Source organism: Molothrus ater, chromosome 3, assembly GCF_012460135.2.
Source record: "Molothrus ater isolate BHLD 08-10-18 breed brown headed cowbird chromosome 3, BPBGC_Mater_1.1, whole genome shotgun sequence".
NCBI classification, from domain to species: Eukaryota; Metazoa; Chordata; class Aves; order Passeriformes; family Icteridae; genus Molothrus; species Molothrus ater.
The window spans coordinates 9,032,908-9,050,165 of record NC_050480.2 but is presented as its reverse complement, the minus strand read 5'-3'; the positions used below and the strand labels follow the sequence as shown (position 1 = coordinate 9,050,165).

General features: G+C 40.4%; 2 protein-coding genes across 3 annotated transcripts in view; one reads left to right on the top strand and one right to left on the bottom strand.

Moving 5' to 3' along the window:
• Positions 1-8,445, bottom strand: part of ESF1 (ESF1 nucleolar pre-rRNA processing protein homolog) — a 30,861-nt gene extending 22,416 nt beyond the window's left edge. The window contains exons 1-6 of the mRNA XM_036380947.1: positions 8,357-8,445; positions 5,090-5,762; positions 4,024-4,352; positions 3,055-3,168; positions 2,268-2,368; positions 995-1,147 (exon numbers count right to left, since the gene is read on the bottom strand). Coding sequence (XP_036236840.1) covers positions 995-1,147; positions 2,268-2,368; positions 3,055-3,168; positions 4,024-4,352; positions 5,090-5,762 — 1,370 coding nt within the window. The 5' untranslated portion in view covers positions 8,357-8,445. The remainder of the gene's footprint in view (positions 1-994; positions 1,148-2,267; positions 2,369-3,054; positions 3,169-4,023; positions 4,353-5,089; positions 5,763-8,356) is intronic.
• An 80-nt stretch (positions 8,446-8,525) lies between these two features.
• Positions 8,526-16,970, top strand: NDUFAF5 (NADH:ubiquinone oxidoreductase complex assembly factor 5). 2 transcript variants are annotated; one of them, XM_036381114.2, is made up of 11 exons: positions 8,526-8,766; positions 9,729-9,769; positions 9,985-10,048; positions 10,701-10,748; positions 10,850-10,953; positions 11,417-11,456; positions 13,613-13,810; positions 14,851-14,911; positions 16,138-16,221; positions 16,563-16,645; positions 16,761-16,970. In XM_036381114.2, exons 1-11 carry the CDS (start codon positions 8,545-8,547, stop codon positions 16,845-16,847), a joined length of 1,032 nt encoding a protein of 343 aa, XP_036237007.1. In that variant the 5' UTR covers positions 8,526-8,544; the 3' UTR covers positions 16,848-16,970. The 2 variants fall into 2 exon arrangements, with proteins under 2 accessions (XP_036237007.1, XP_036237008.1); XM_036381115.2 differs by lacking the exon at positions 13,613-13,810.
• Positions 16,971-17,258: the final 288 nt, after the last annotated feature.

Sequence of the window (17,258 nt, the reverse complement as noted above, 5' to 3'; positions counted from 1 at the left end):
GAAATTCCAAACCTTTTAGGAAAGTTTGGTACATCTTGAAAATTATAATTAGTAAGGAAAACAAAAATTAACAAGTAACAATTGAAGAACTTAGTTTAAAAAATCCCAAAACCTTTGTTATACTACTTGAGAAATTACTTGTGATTTTTTTAAATCTTTGCAAATGTAATCTGATCAATAGTATTCAACATTAAAATTTAACAAAGCAGAAGATTAGCAAAATCACTTGAGATTTTCAAACAATTGAGTTTGTTGTAAAATATTATCAGTGTTTAAAATTATGAAAAGTTACATGTTCCCTTAACAAAGATATCTTCTCTAGAATATGATTCAAAGCAAAAAACCTTTAACTTTCACTGACTTCCAAGGGTGCCCATAACAGAGGCCCCAGCAGACAAACAGGCTTTTGTCACAACTTTTTGTGATTTAGTAACTTTTCTGCTTAGAATGAAAGGGGGCTTTTGCAACAAAAGGAAATACTAACAATAAACCAAACCATAATTTTAAATCCTTTCCTTCCCAAACGTGACTTTTGAAATTTCAGAGCATCCAGCTCATTCACAAGGACTAACATATCTATTGCAGCTTTGTAACAACAGCAGCAATAATCTTGCCTTGTGGTAAGGAATCACAAAAACGATCCACTTCTGGACCCTTGGGGAAAAAAAAAGGAAAAAGTTTGGTTTTCTGAATCCTATCACTTTACTTAATTGTACCAAAAGCTTGAAGATGTAATCAGAACTTTTTTTATCTGGCTTCTCTGAAAACAGACTCTCTATGCAGAGATCCTCTTCAACTTCCCATATTACAATAAAAATGGTTATAAAGAAGAAAGAGGAATCAAAGGGAAACCTAACAACTCACTGGATGCATAATTTATCTTCATATCTCGTTTTGGTTACAGAATAAAGTAACATTTACTCTGAATTATTATAAACGGCCTTTAATTCACCCTCCTTGGCCCAATGTGCAAAAATATCACCAGTGGAGGTACCTCAGGTCTATGAAAGAACAGCTACTTTCAAATTCCAGTCCATCACACTCCTCATAAATTTTATTGGCTGTTTCAGGAGAATCACATTCCACAACTGCATAGAAGTATTTCAGTCGCTTGAACTGGTACTCCCGCAGCTTTTCCCTGTAAATCCTGCAAAAGTGGAGAAAAGACCAGTCAGGTGAGCTGGCTTTAAACAGCTTTTTATTCACAATATCTTTTAATTCAACTCATTAAAAACATTCACCAATCAACCACTCTCCTAATCTTGTAAGATTAAATGTTAAACAGCACAAAGTTCCACTAGTATTGAGTTTTCTTCAAGTAAAAAAGACTATTTTAGACAGTTTTGTTAAGTGTGAAAATTGTACATGACTCCACTGAAAGGTCACAGGGATGAGGTTCAGTGAATCTGAAGGGCACAAGTATCACTGAGGTACCTCTGGGATACCTGGATTTCTGTCTGCTGGATTCCAGATGCTCTCATGCCCACTGAGCAGTAAATCCAACACTTCAGGATGCACCTTGATGAACACAATGCAGGTGACCTCAGAACATGCTCTACATCCACCTTACACTCTCCTGATGCACCAGAGAAAGTCTTCAAAGGGATCTGCCCTTATTTTAGAAGCATCTAGATTTTCTAAATACAGGACAGTCCAGCAAGATGCATTATGCAAATATGGCCCCAGTCAGGCTGCCAAATATCTGGAAATTCTGGAAAAATATTAAAGCAAAACCTTGAACAAAAGCTAAAAAAAGGCAAAAAAGACATGCCTGAAGAAGCCAGGACAATGGTAGGACTGAGGAACTCAGCCTAGGAGGCCAGGGCTGCTGCTGGTGGCACACAAGAAATCTCAGTCTGGGAATTCTTGGACTAAAGTCCCTGTTGATTTACAGGTAAGAATTTTGGCAGTGAGCACTAAAGGGAGTTTACTGCATAAATGGCAATTTGTAGCGGAGATATGCTGGTTTTTAAGCTACTCATGTATTTGTTCCATTGATTATTCCAATGAGCTACATCATAAAATTTTGAACTCACATCAAAAAGCACATCTTCTCAAGTTTCATCATCCTGCATTTATTAAATGCACTGATAAAGAACCAGTTACTGTTGTAAAACAACCTTTGAAAAAAACTAAAAAAACCTAAAAATTAAGGTGTCCACAGGACACTAGCACATATGAACTCCTGGAAACAGGAGCTGATTGGGATTTCCACTAAGAATTAAACATATAATATCTCTCATCTGAAGACAAAATTAAATTAATACCCATCATCCTCTGTGGTATTCTCTGGAAGATCAAACAGTTCCACAGGTCCTTTTTGTTCTTCCTCTTTCAATCTCTCTTTCCCAAACTCTGAAGGATAAATCTATAAATACACCAACACAAAACGAAATTTTTAAGTGTGATGTAGTGTACACTAGCTAAGAAAAAAAAAATCTCTCCAGGCTTTTAAACTTCACAGTTTTTATTTAGGATCAGTAAAGGGATCAATTCCATAAACTTTAATAGCTTTCTAATTTTAATGCATGGAAAAGACAGTAAAATAACCAAACTGCCTGCTAGGAATTTTGAAGCAGATGAAGAACAACAGGAACCCTGAGTTTGTTCATTGTACATTGTGGCCCTTTTCAGAAAGAGGTAGCTGATTAAAATTTCTCAGAGAGCTGAGGCAGACACTAAACAAGGAAAAATATAACTTAACTGGCCAGAATACAACCAATTCATTAGTAAGGTCTAAGGCTGGGTCTAAGGTTGGATTATCTGCCATACAGAGCACTGAATATTAAACTAATCAAAGAAATGTAGTCTCCTCCCACTAGAGAAAACCAGCACTGAGGGCCAACCTCAGAAACACAAGAAGTCAATGGCTTTGGCCTCTAACTCTGCCAAATGCGTGCCTGTTACAGCAAGTTAAATTGCAACATAGTTTATTTTTAAACACATTAATATTTCTTTTGGTTCTCCACAGTCCTGTCTTGCTTCTTATTTTGTAGTCTATTTTATTTTTTTTAACAGTAAAAGTCAGTACCCCTTTTAGAAACCAGTTCTTACCTTAACAGAAAACACTGTTCCTCCTTTGGGTGTGAAAGAATTAAATAGAGCCAACAAATCCTTAGCCTTCAACCTATCCCAATCCATATTACAAACAGCCAATCTACTTGTAATCTGAAAGAACATAAAATTCAGAACATAAAATTCTAGGTTTAATTGTTGAATGTTGTGGGGAGTACACAATTCTCTACCAGAACTCAGTGGTAAAAATCAAAGTCAGCAATAAACTTTGCTGAAAAAAATAAAAGCAGCATTGCTGTCGTGACTTTTTATCAATTAAAGTAGCCAAGATGAGAAGCATCAATAACCAGAGCACATAAAAATGACATAAATAGTGAAGCACCACAGAATGGACTGCAGCAATCACAGATTTAGAACTGCAGTGACAACATCATCACTCAGGATTTTGTTAACGTCGAACATTGTTAGTCTCAGGAGCAACCACTACCACTATTGTGACAGCACTAGAGTGCTGTGATTTCTTTACACACTGACTGTGCTACATGTAAAGTCTTACTTCACTGTCTCATGATGCCTTAATTTCTTAAAGTGTGAGTTAAATAACTAAATTTTTGAAAAGTGAAAAAAATCAGTAATGAACAAAAGCAGTACTATTTAAATTCTGCAATTACTGAAAGGCTCCATTTTGTTTGTCCTTTCACATGTAGACAGCTTATCCATAGGTATAGGCAAGTGTGCTTAGGGGAAGAGGAGATACCAGTGAAAACTGCAAGTCTCTCATTGTCAGACAATTTCATTACCACTTCCATTCTGTCATTAAAAGGCTGAAAAACCTTTATGAAAATTACTTCCACAAACTGTTCCATAGCTGATGGCCTAGAATGAACTCATAACATTTCTGAGTTTGTCATGGAGCAACTTTTCACATGCAAAGTGGAAATACCTCAAAGTATGCTTTTTACATGCAAAGTATGTAAAAAGCAACTCTGAAAGTTGCTTTCCACATACCTCATCTCCACGAGGGGCATCTTTATCCAGCTCGCGCCACGAGTGCTCGATCTCTGGCTCCTTTGGAAAGAGCTCATTTAAATCCTCATCATCCTCTGAGCTCGTGTCAATGTTCCCTATGCCTCTGGCTAGATCAGGCCCGCTGTCACTTTCTTCATCATCTTCTGAATCACTGTCATCTTCACCCATTTCCCCATCATCTTCTGGCTCCTCTTCCTCGCCTGCTTCTCCACCATCTTCTGATTCCTCTTCTTCCAATTCTGCATCTTCACTTGAAGAGGCTTCTTCCTCTAACTGGCTTTTACATTTTACACTTTGGTCACAGATGTCTGAGCACAGAAAGATAAACATTAGATACATTTTTATGCTACAATTACACATGACCCTTTACAAAAAGGAAAACTTCAGGGCTTTTTCATACCTATTTACAGGACTCCTGAAAGGTATAACGATGCAGCAGCAAGTAACAGAAAACATCAGTGTTTCCTCTTTTGTTTGTCTGGTCTAATCAAATTTAATTACTCTTTAGGCCCAGAATTGTACTATCAATCACAACTGTAATTAAATATTCTGCTATTTTATTTGTATTACAGAATCAACATGTAGAAATCTATTTAATAATGGAGACTATACACATGCACAAACAATATAAATAGTTTTTCTTCTAAAGCCTTGTTCTTTCTAATCCCTCCTAATATTAATGGCTCAGTGCTGCTATGTTTACAGTTTCAGTCCACAAGCTGTGATGGGCCTTCATGGTATCAGTTCACACATCTGCTGATCAGTTTGATAAACACAGCAGTGTATATGCTTTTACAAATTTTACTTTCCTAACTAACCAACAATTTCAGCTCCAACAACTAAAAGGACTGAGATGTTCACAATCTTACTGAAGAATCAGAACTGATTCTATGCAGAGCTGACCAACTCCAATCCTTCAGCAGCACTGAATCTGAGTCAGCCAGCTATTTTATAACATCTTGCAAAATATCTTCCATGGATAAAACAAAAGCATCAACATCCACATGAACACAACTGAATTCTCCTTGTTATTTGAACAACTAACCTGATTCTTTTATTTTCCCTCCTAGGGAGTGGTCCCTCTTGGGAGCTTTGACTGACTTGGTGGCACTTCCTTGTGAAGACTTTTCCTTGTTTTGAATTGAAATGGGTCTTCCTCCTTGCTTGTTTTCCCCTTTGGGTAGAAGGCCCTTGTTTCCCTGAGAGTGGTCACCTTCCACCGCAGGTTTCTGTGAGTCCTCTTTCAAGCTGAACTTAGATTTACTTTTTTGTCCTTCTTTTTTAAGGTCATTTAGTTCAGTCACTGCTTCACAAGTTTGGTCCATCCCATTTTGGGTTTTTTTGCCCTCCTCCTTTGGGAGGTCACCAGCAGGGACCTTTGCAGATTCTCCTTCTCCTTTACCTTTCTTTTTCTTTTTTTTCTTTACCTTGAGCTCTTTACTCTCACTTTCTGAAAGATCAGAGTCAGATTCTGACAAGGCATAAAACTTCCTGAGGTTCTCTGCAGAGCTGTAGTTAACAGGGCGACCTCTTTTATCCACTGTGTACCTCAGCTTGAACTTCTTGTCATGGAACATGGCTCGGAATCGCTTGTCGATCTTGACTTTACGTTCCTTTTCAGGCATCTCCCAAAACCTGGGATCCCTTGCAACGCAGCTGAACCGGCCATCGCTCAGGATTTCCTCCATTTTCGATGCCATTTTTGAAGACTTTGACATCTACAATATGAAAAAAAAACCCCAAACATTCCTGATTAAAAAAAAAAACCTTAACAAAGTTGGATTTCTAACCTATACTTAAGAAGTTCTTTCCAAAGGCACATACGGCAATTTCATAGCACCACATGCCACTATCGCCATGATATTTTCTGAAAAATCCCTTCGCCAGGATTTTTCTCCTGAAAAGCTGAAAAGCCTCAGAAAAAAAAAATGTAAACAATAATTATCTGATTGCTTAGAATGTGGTTTAGAAGTTGTTTACCAAAAAGTGCATCTTTGATTAGTTCCAGGTGAATTGTTTTTACTTAATGATCAATCCCAGTCCAGCTGTGTTAAGACTCTGATCTGTCATGGGTTTTTATCATCATTCTTGTCTAGCCTTCTGATGTCTCTTTTCTTTTTCTTTAGTATAGTTTTAATATCTCATTTTCTTTTAATATAATATCATAAAATATTATATTAAATATATAATATTAAATAAATCAGCCTTCTGAAAACTTAAAAGTCAAATTCTCATCTCTCACCTCATCCTAAAAACCTTTCACAACATGGCAACATGCCACCTGGTTGGAAGGGACCTCAAGGATTCCCTGGCCCAACTTTTCCTGGCAAAAATACTAAATATACAAGATGGCCCAGCACTCTGTCCAGCCAAATCTTGTAAGTGGGAATCTTGGTTTCTGTGTCTGGATTGAAGGCACTTGAGATGGTATTTCATGTTCTGATTCAGGTGTTTATTATTTCTTACCAGTAAAACAGTCTCACAACCATGAGTTCAGTAGCTTTTCATTAGAAGGCACAAAATGGCCAACAATCTCTTGTTACAAGGTCTTTTAAGGCTAAACTATCCAATTAAGAAAGGACACCTAGATTATTTTCCCTTTTAACCCAATAACTGATCCCAAAGAGCTGCAATGTGGACTTTTCTGCCCAATTACAAAATGCCACCCAAACCCACAAAGAAGAAGGAAGAAGAAGCATGAAGAAGAAACCCAGGATGACACCCTGTGCCCTCCATCTTGCTTCCACCCCTGACATACTCAAAATCCCAAAACCTAAATTTCTCACCAAGTGATACACCTACACTGCTCTCTATAATCTATTTCACACCTTAGTGGATTCTGGTCTATTCTGGAAACTTTCTTTCCAGGAAACTTTCTCTCTCTCTCTCTCTCCAGGAAACTTTCTCCATGAGCGAGGGTCAAAGTCAGTGCTCCCCTGGGGGTCAGGGCACCCCAGGGCAGACAGAGAAATATTCCCAGTGCCCTGGGTTTCCACAGGAATCCACCACTTCCCTGGGGAGATTTTTCCAGTGGTTGAATGTTCTCATTGAGGAAAATTTTCCTCTTGTAGCTAAATGGAATCTCTCCAGGAATAATTGTACCTATTACCCCTTGTCTTTTGCTTGTGACTTCTTGTGAAAACAGTCTCCAGCTTCTCTGTAGCCACCTTTTAAACCCTGGAACGTGAGGATGAGGTCTCCCCTCAGCCTTATTTCCTCAAAGCGGAACAAACCCAGTTCTCTCTGCCTTTCCTCACATGGCAGCTTCCCAGTCCTTTGGCCATCCTCATGGCATTTCTCTGGACCCTCTCCAGCCTGTCCACATCTTCTCTGTAGAGCAGAAACCAAAACTGAACACAGATGTGACCTGACAAGCACCACGTGGTATAATGACTTCTTTATCTCTGGATGATGGAACCTAGCAGCCTGTTGGCTTTGATGCAGCAGCAGATTCAAACAAGTCACAAATAATCCTGTACCTACCATGGTGGTCTCAAGCACAAATCTTTGTTTTGCCAGCTGCACTGGGAGCTCAGAAATCCCCTGTGCCCCAGGCTGTGTCCAAAGCTGCAGGGACAGGTGAGCAAGGGAATTCTGGCCCTCTGCTCTGCTCAGGTGAGAGCCCACCTAAAGTGCTGTGTCCAAACCTGAGGTCCCAACACAGGAAGGACATGGACGTGTTGGAGCAAGTCCCGGGACCACCAAGACAACAGGAGTTCTTCTCCTACGAGAAAAGACTGAGAGAATTGAAATTGTTCAGCCTGGAGAAAGAAGGCTTCAGGAGACCTAACTGTGGCATTCCATCTGAAGGGAGCCTACAAGAAAGATGGAGAAAGACTATTTACAAGGGGCTGGAGTAACAGGACAAAGGGGAACGGCTTCAACCTAACAGAAGGTAGATTTAGATTAGATAAGAAGAAAAAATTCTTCCTTGTGAGGGTGGTGAGGCACTGGCACGGGTTGACCGGAGAAACTGCGGATGCTTCATGCCTGCAAGCGTTCAAGGCCACGTTGGATGGGGCTCTGAGCAACCCGGCCTGGTGGAAGGTGCCCCTAGCCATGGGAAAGGGTTTCGAGCGAGTCCGTGTTTAAGATCCCTGTCAGCCCAGGCCATTCTACGATCCTACGATACACCTGGGTTGCAGACACGTCCCCCATGACTCCTCACCGGACCTTCCACGAGCTTAAGCCAGCGCGCACCTCAGCTACAGCCCAGCAGCAACACCAGGTGCGCCAGAACGCCTTCAGCCCCCACACCCGCTCCGTCCGCGCCCGCAGCGAGGAGCCCCGAGGCCGCTCCGCTCACACCGACCGTGCCCGACGCCCGCAGGGAGGAGCCGCGGGTCCGCTCCGCTCACACCGACCGTGCCCGGCGCCGCCGCTCCCTCAAGACGCTGCCCGCACGCCGCCACCGCACGGCCCCTTCCGGCGGCGCTACGGCGGCCGCGGCGGGACACGACTCCCCGGGCGCAGGCGCGGAGGGGCGCGGAGGCCGGGCCGATGAGGGGCCTGGCGCGGCCGGCGCTGAGGGCGCGATGGTGCCGCTCGCTCTGGGCGCTGCCGGCAAGGGCCGCCGCCAACGCCGCTTCTTCGCCTCCTCCTCCTCCTGTGGGAGCCTCGCCGGGCGCGCTGAACCCGTTCGACCGGCGGCTGAAGCGGAAGCAGAAGAACTGGGCGGCGCTGCAGGCCGAGCCCGCCAAGTGCGATTACCTGCGGGAGGAGGTGCGGGGCCGGGGTCACCCCGAGTGCTGTGGCCGGGTCTGAGCCCGCAGTTCAGGGGCGATATTGAGCAGCTGGAGCGGGACCAGAGGAGGGCAGCGGGGCTGGAGCACAGGCCTGTGAGAGAGCTGGGGTGTTCAGCCTGGAGAAAAGAAGGCTCAGGGGTCGCCTTATCACTCTCTATAACTCCCTGGCTGGAGCTTGTAGCCAGGTGGAGGTCGGTCTCTTCCTCGGCAGCCAGCGACAGGATAAGAAGACATCGTCTCAAGCTTTCTCAGGGGGAGTTTCGGTTGGACATAAGGAATTTCCTCTCAGAAAAGAGTGATCAGACATTGGAATGGGCTGCCCAGGGAGGTGGTGGAGTCACCGTCCCTGGAGGTGTTTAAGAAAAGGCTGGACGTGGCACTCAGTGCCATGGTGTAGTTGATGTGATAGATGAGTAATGCGATTATTGACTCTCACAATTAACAGACAAATAGCATGTATATAGGTTAAGAAAAGTTTTATAGGTTTATAGTTACGCCTTAACCCCTCGCGTGGTTATCAAGAGACAAACGGGGTTGGGACATCGGGAAGGGCTGGCTTGTCACTATGGTGACATCTGAGCTCCAAAAAGGATTTAAGGAAAAGATCTCCACCCCTCCACGCCTTTCTCCAGCAAAGAGGGGGTTGATGGACGGTACTTTGGGAGGGGTTAAAGGGTTAAAAGGCGAAACCTCCATTATGTGGGTGAGCCCAGGGTGGGGAAAATCCCTCGCTCCTACAGCCGTAACCTTTTTCTCTATTCAGTCTTCTGTTGTATTTTTGATAAGTTTTAATGAACCTTTCTAAATTATGAAAAGCGAGTAACCATTTCTCACAGCTGACAAGGTGCTGGTTGCTAATAGGCTGTACTTTGTGATCTCAGAGGTCTTTTCCAGCCTCATTGATCCTGTGGTTCTGACCGCCGGCTCTCCTCCCCCCAGGTCGGCGGCAGGATCGCGGACCGGGTGTTTGACATCACCAGGTGAGCCCCGCCGTGTCCCCAGCCCTCCCTTCATCCCCAGGGGACGGAATCCCCGGGGATATCGCCGGATGCTGAGCCCTTTTCTCCGAAAAAGGATGCTCGGTGGGCTGAGTTCAATAAGGCCTTTAGAGATTAGCAGGGGAAACTTAATATAGTCTAAAATTAAAAATATTTTAAGACTTGGGTATGTTCTGTATACTGATCTTATCCTTTAGAACGTTTCCTCTGGCTTTGGATGTTGGCTCTGGAAGAGGTTACATAGCTCAGCACTTAACCAAGGTACTGTCTCTTTATACTTATAAGTGTTAAAAAAAAGTTCATATGTGTGCCTCCCTTTCAAATAGGGCTCTGTTACAATGTAAGACAATCATCTGAGTCTTAGTGAGGTAACTTTCCCCCCCCAGCCCTGTACCTGTAGTTATAGCTCAAAGCTGTGTGTTGGGCAGGCTGTTCTTCATTTATTGCTGCTGAAAACTGGACAAATGTGTAAGGAAAATTATCTGTTATGATACAGTTAATTTTTAGTTTTGGGTGTTTTGCCTGTTTTTTTTGGTGAATCCACTGGCCACAGTTAGTTGCTGAAGAGAAGTCATTATGGAGGCTTTGAAGCCATTAACAGTTGACCATTCATGAACCACTCTGTAAGTAAAGGTGCTTCCTTGGCTGTTAATCCATGGTTTATATTTAACTTATAAACTTAGGCTTAAAATTACAGAATGTGTTTTCTGTTAACCACTTCTGCCTCAGCTGTTCTCCCTGGGAGCAGGTGCCACATTGGGTGGGGAAAAGGGCTTTGTGCTTTATGAAAAGCTTCTATCAAGAGTGGAAAAGATTCTTTCTAATTTATTTTGAATAGGTGTGCCAAAAAATGACTTATGTCAATTTAAAAAATAATTCACATATTTAATAGACTTTAAAAATTTTATTTCAGGAAACAGTTGAAAAACTTATTCAAGTTGATATCGCAGAGAATGCTTTAGTAAGTAGTTTTTTGAATGCTGAAGTGCTTCTATTCTGTAATAGAGGGAAGCAAAAAAGTTGAGGTTTTGATGGGCTGTTTTTCTTCCAACCCAACATTAGAAAAATGCTATAGAATCTGAAATCCCAACGGTCAGGGTTGTAGCTGATGAGGAATTCCTTCCTTTCAAAGAAGATACATTTGATCTCGTTGTCAGCAGCTTAAGGTATGTATTCATAATTTTTTTTTTTTTGTTGTTGTTAATAATGTTCTTTTCAGAGTAGCTTTAAAAAATAAATCCAACAAAGATTGCTAGTCTATTAAAAAGCAATAAGAGAAGTACTTGCATAGTTAATGTGAGCATGCATTAGGAAAATCTGCTGTCCTGGTGATTCTTCCTGTTTTGTTTGTTTAATTTCCTTCAAAACACTTGGAACTTCTCTCTTTCCTGCATTTTGACAAACTTGTATCTCCTGGACTTGTGTTTTCTTACCAAAAAGAAGTGCTGGGTGGATAAACTTCTGTTCGTGTTTGGTATCAGTTCCAAGCAGGTGTGTTATGGTTGCACCCTCAGAAATCAGTTTGTGGCTTTAGCTCCTGAAACTTACTTAGCTAATTAAGGTGGTTACTGGCATTCCCTAATTTTGATTTAATCTGAAATTGTAAAATGTACACTTCTCTTATTTCAGTTTGCATTGGGTGAATGACCTTCCTAAAGCTTTCAAAGAGGTAAGAAATTGTTTTTTTAATAGTCTAGGTTAGCACTTGACATTACTTGCATTGACCAAGACTTTTTGGTATTGGAATAAAGCAAATACTTGTTTAAGACAGAAAAGTATTTTTTTTTTCACTAACAGTTTTGGTTATTTTGGGTTACTTCAGCTCTTTCCTGCAGGTGTAAACTTTAGTCAAATCAAACATGTGGTGCAAGAACAAGGAACATGTTAACCAGTTTGCTGTTTTTTAATTTATTTCAAATTGATCAGTCATTGCAGTGCTGTCCTATCACCTGTTGGTAGGACTACCCTACTGTTCCTGAAATAATAAAAATAATTTGAAATGCATTCAGTACTTATAAAAAAAAAAAAACCTTGAAAGAAATACACAATTTTCACTGGAATTTAAGTATTCTATGGAGGGTCAAATACTTTCTCCCACAGTAAATGTAACTGACACTGTCTCACAGGAGCAAGGGAACTGGGCTTCTTGGCCAGCTTTCATGATCTCCTGTGTTGTCTTTAACTAATGGAAACTGCCTTAACCGCCTCATTTTCTTACCTGTCAATTAAAGGCTTTTTTACTAGCACAGAAAAGGTAGCTTGATTAATACTTCATTAAAAAACTATTTAATTTTTTTTTATTTTCAAAGGCATTGGAAATGCTTGCAGTCTTGTTAGCCTGGTTATATAATGAGGCTCTTCTGGATGTTTAAACCAGAAATCATTTCCAGCTCTTAAAGAAAGGAGAAAACATGAATTTATTCCTCACTAGGAAAAGGGCTAGAACTTAAAGACCAGAAAGCAACTTGTCAGCCTTGGTGTTTGAATTATGATATTGCTGTTTTGGCAAGCTAATAATAAGTAATCATAGGGCATTACTCAATTGTCTCAGAAGTGCAGAGATCAGTACTGGAAACTAAAGTTAAATGAAGCCATTAGAAGGTGCTTTTGCTGCTCTTAGAAAGTAAAAGTAAATAGCATACTTACCTTAATCTACCCTCCTTTTAGAAGTAAATTAATTTAGAATATTTCTTTAGGAGTATTGTGCTGAAAATAGTTTTACCCTCAATTTCCATGGTTTGTTCCATGTTTCCTGACTGTAAGTGTAATTTCTGAGGATTTCTTCTTAAAAATAGAAAATAGTCTCTCTTCAGCCAGTGTGAGCAGAAGCTGTGTCACAGCTTGCCCTGCAGAATATAGTCAATATTAAAAATCTGTCACAGCTCTTACAATGATTGCTTTTGAGTTCTTTAAGATAAAAAATCTGAGAATCACTTAGTTACATATAGGAAACAAGGCCACCCCTGTGGCAAGGAGAAATGATGAGGAGGACTCCATCTTATCAGACAGCTAATTAATTACTTTATTATACTATATTACATTATATTACATTCAAATTGAATCTATTATACATTACATCTGAATATATTACATCTAAACTGAATCTGCCAAGCACTCCACTGCACAGAATCTTGTGACTTTCAGCTGACAGTCCTGACACACACATGCATGGATTCAATTGGTCAATGAATCAAAATACGCCAGAATCCAATTAACAGTTCCCTTCAGGTAAACAGTCTTCCAGAATGCATTCTGCTTGTGAACAACACAGGAGCAGTAAATGAGATAAGAATGGTTTTGATCATTCTTTGCTTCTCTAACTGCTTCTCCCAGGTTCAGAGAATGTCAATCTTGTGACTGTCAGCTGACAGTCCCAACACACACACGCACACAAAAAATGGATTCAATTGGTCAATGAATCAAAACACGCCAGAATCCAATTAACAGTTCCCTTCAGGTAAACAATCTTCTAGAATGCATTCTGCTTGTGAACAACACAGGAGCAGTAAATGAGATAAGAATGGTTTTGATCATTCTTTGCTTCTCTAACTACTTCTCCCAGGTTCAGAGAATGTCAATCTTGTGACTGTCAGCTGACAGTCCCTACACACACACGCACACAAAAAATGGATTCAATTGGTCAATGAATCAAAACACACCAGAATCCAATCACCAATTCCCTTCAGGTAAACTATCTTCCGTGATGCATTTTTCCACAACACAGGAGCAGTAAATGAGATAAGAATTGTTTTGATCATTCTTTGCTTCTCCCAGGCTCAGAGAAAGGGATCCCACAGCCATGCCCTGTGTGTTTGTGTGTTGCAGATCCACCAGGTGCTGAAGCCCGATGGAGTGTTCATTGGAGCCATGTTTGGGGGGGACACGCTGTACGAGCTGCGCTGCTCCCTGCAGCTGGCTGAGCTGGAGAGGGAAGGGGGCTTCTCTCCTCACGTGTCACCCTTCACTGCTGTCGCTGATCTGGGACATCTCCTCTCCAGGGCTGGCTTTAACACCCTCACTGTGGTAATTACAAGGAAGAGAGCCATCAGGGAGAGCAATCCAGAATGTCAGAGCTGCTGGAATGTGAAAATCGCTGTTTGCTAATGTAGCAATGACAAACGGCTTCCTTCTGCATGTGGTGCACCTCGCTGAACAGGCTGCAGAAATAGCCTGGACTGCCACTGGTTTTGGCTATGTGGTAATTAATGGAACCAACTGTAGTGTACACTGAAGTGTATCTTTGGCTCATAGCCCAGTAGAATTTGGATGGTTTTCTTGAAGAAATGTCAGAGAATATTAGACCTGCATGAGAAAATTATAGACACTTGCTCTTTCTTCTAAAACGAAGAAGAAAATAATGGCATTTAAATTAAAATTTGATTGCATTTGAGCTGCTAAGCAAAACTTTTTAGAAAGGTTAAAATAGTACATGCTTCCTAAAAATACATGATTTGAGCAGAAGAGGCAGATGAATAGAACTGTAGAATGGTTTGGGTTAGAAGGGACCTTAGATATCATCTAGTTCCAACCCTGCTGCCATGGGCTGTCACAGTCATATTTTCTAGAAAAATCCCTTTGCCCAGGATTCTTCTTCTGGGAAGCTGAGAACACTCAAAGAAAAAGGAAAACAATATTATCTGATTTGCTTCTCCTGTGTTTTGCTGCTTTAGAATGTGTTTAGACATTGCTTACCAACAGGTGGTTGTTTCATTGGTTTCTGCTGTGAATTGTTTTGACTTATTGACTAATCAGGGTCAAGCTGTGTTGGGGCTCTGGAAAGAGTCAGAAGTTTTCTTTAGTATCTTTTTAGCCTTCTGTAAATATCCTTTCTGTATTCTTTAGTATTTAGTTTAATATTCTTTAATATAATATAGTATCATAAAATGTAAATCATAAAATTACCCTTCTGAGAACATAAAGTCAGATTCATCATTCCTTCCTTCATCTGGGAACCCTGCAAATACAATAATGGGCAGGGAATAGTTAGGTAGTACAGCAAGATTGAAATAATACTATTGGTTTAGTTTGATACACTCTAAAATGGAACTTCTCAATTCTTCTAGGATACTGATGAAATCCAAGTGAACTACCCAGGGTTATTTGAGGTTATGGAAGACTTACAAGGCAAGTATATTCTTTGTGGAAACATAAATGTTTTCTGTATCAGTGGACCAGACACAGAACTGTTTTACTGTGTTTTTCTTAACTCCAAATCATAGACTAACTAGTGTGAGTTGGAAAGAACCTTTAAAGGCCATCTAGTCCAACTCTCTGCAGTGAGCAGGGACATCTTGAACTAGATCAGGCTGCTCAGGGCTCCATCCAGCCTGGTCTTGGATGTTTCCAGGTGTGGGTCATCCACCACTTCTCTCAGCAACCTGAGCCAGTGTTTCACCATCTTCAACACAAAGAATTTCTTTCTTAAAAAAATAAAAATAAATCTTATTGCGACAGGGGAAGCATTAGGGTTTTTTCCTGCTATCTAGTGAGTCAGGAGATTTGTGTTGGGAGGCACAAGTCAAAGATTTCCTATTTCATGCTCTGCTGTGAAAACTGCATGTTCTGCTTCCCTTGCGTTCCTGTTCTACATGAGCCTGTTCAGTGTAAGGTGCAGAAAAGCCCTTAAAGGGAGACAGAGGCCCATATCCCACACACTGACTTTTCCTGTGAGCCTTTCTAATTAGCAGGGCAGTCAGCAAACTGCTTTGGAATGAGAGTAAATATATCCTTAATTTGGAATATGCTGAGGAACAGCCAACAATTGAGTAATGATTTTGTTAATATTCTGATTGCATTTGCCATGCATTGTAAAGCAGTCATTCACATGCAGTCTGTTGTTACTGACAGCAACTCGGGCATTTCTTTTCTGGATGCACTGCTATATGGAGTCATTCCTTAATGGAAGGGTAACTTTTATTGAGCACAAACATTCAGATGCAGTAAGTGATTAAAAATATTAGAATTGTGGTTACTTTATTTTGTATTTTAAATCTCTTGGACTAGTAATTTTAATGATTACCTGTTAGTACAGTCATGTGTCTGAAGAAACCCTTTGTACTCATTCTTAAAATTAGTTATACTTAAAAGCCTAAATGTTCAAAGACTCAGGCTGAAGAAGGAATAGTTTGAAATGATTCCTAGCAATGCAAACTGTAAATTGCAAAGCATAGGAATTAAAAGTTCTGGATTCTTACACATAAGAAACTCACCTAATGATCTGTGGTGTGTTCTGTCTTACAGTGAATAGCAGAGGATTCTGTACTTTGGTTTTGTAAGAATCTGTCCTTAGTGCATGACACTCATGGCATGTGCAATATCTTCTTTTTCTTAAAGCTAAAACATATTTTTAGGTATGGGGGAGAGTAATTGCTCTTGGAATAGAAAACCTCTGCTGCACAGGGAGACAATGCTGGCAGCTGCTGCAATATACCAAGGTCAGTATTTGAGAGTAATGAGTTCATCTAAAATGACTTCAAGAACATTTTTCTGTGTCTTTTTATGACCCTTTTGTAAAAAAAAACCCAAAAACCTAAACAAGCCCAAAGCAAAACCAAAAACCCCAAATACTTGAGAACAAAATGCCATTATCATAAGCTATTTTTAACCTTAATTATAATGCCAGGATTTGAACTGTATTGATGCACCAGTATGAGATATTTTTATTGTCCTAAATCTTTCACCAGGAGTCATTATAATGAATGTGATGTTCTGAGAGCTGAGTGTTTCCTAGAGCTGACATCCTGTACCTTCTCTCTCTCCCTTCCTGCCCTAACAGAAATGTATGGAAACAGCAATGGCTCTGTACCTGCCACCTTTCAGATCTACTACATGATTGGCTGGAAATATCATGAGTCACAGGTAATGTGAAGCTCTTATTTCTCTTTGAAGGTACTATTTAATAAGTGATGTTTTAAAAGCTTTTTACCAAACTTTTTTGTTTAAAATTAGCCCTGTATGTTTTTTTTCCCCCTAGGCAAAACCAGCCCAGCGAGGTTCTGCAACAGTTTCGTTTGGAGATCTGGCAAAAATAGAAGGACTTCTTAAAAGAGGAAAAAAATAGTTGTTCTTCAGAAATAATAATTGTCTTGAATCGTCTTCTATAAAAGTTTTAATTGCAGACAGTCTTCACTTGTGCTTATTTAGTGATGATCTCCTGAAAAGATAATAAAGTATGCACAATAGAGCTTTTTGTACTGTGCCACAGCATTATCTGTATAAAAAGGTGTTAATTTTTCTTTTAGGTAAATATTTGAGCAGTTTGCTTTCTCAAGTCTATGAGAGAGCAATTCAACTCTCAACTTTTTATTAAATTTACTGTTTTCAAATATAATGCCTCTTTCAGCATTTCACTATCACAGGCTGCTCCAGGTAGGGTTTACCTGTCTTGAATGCATTTTTGAATTATTTCTCAAGGATAGTAGATCATAATAAATGATAGTGTATTATAAAAGTAAAGGTGTAGTTATGAGAC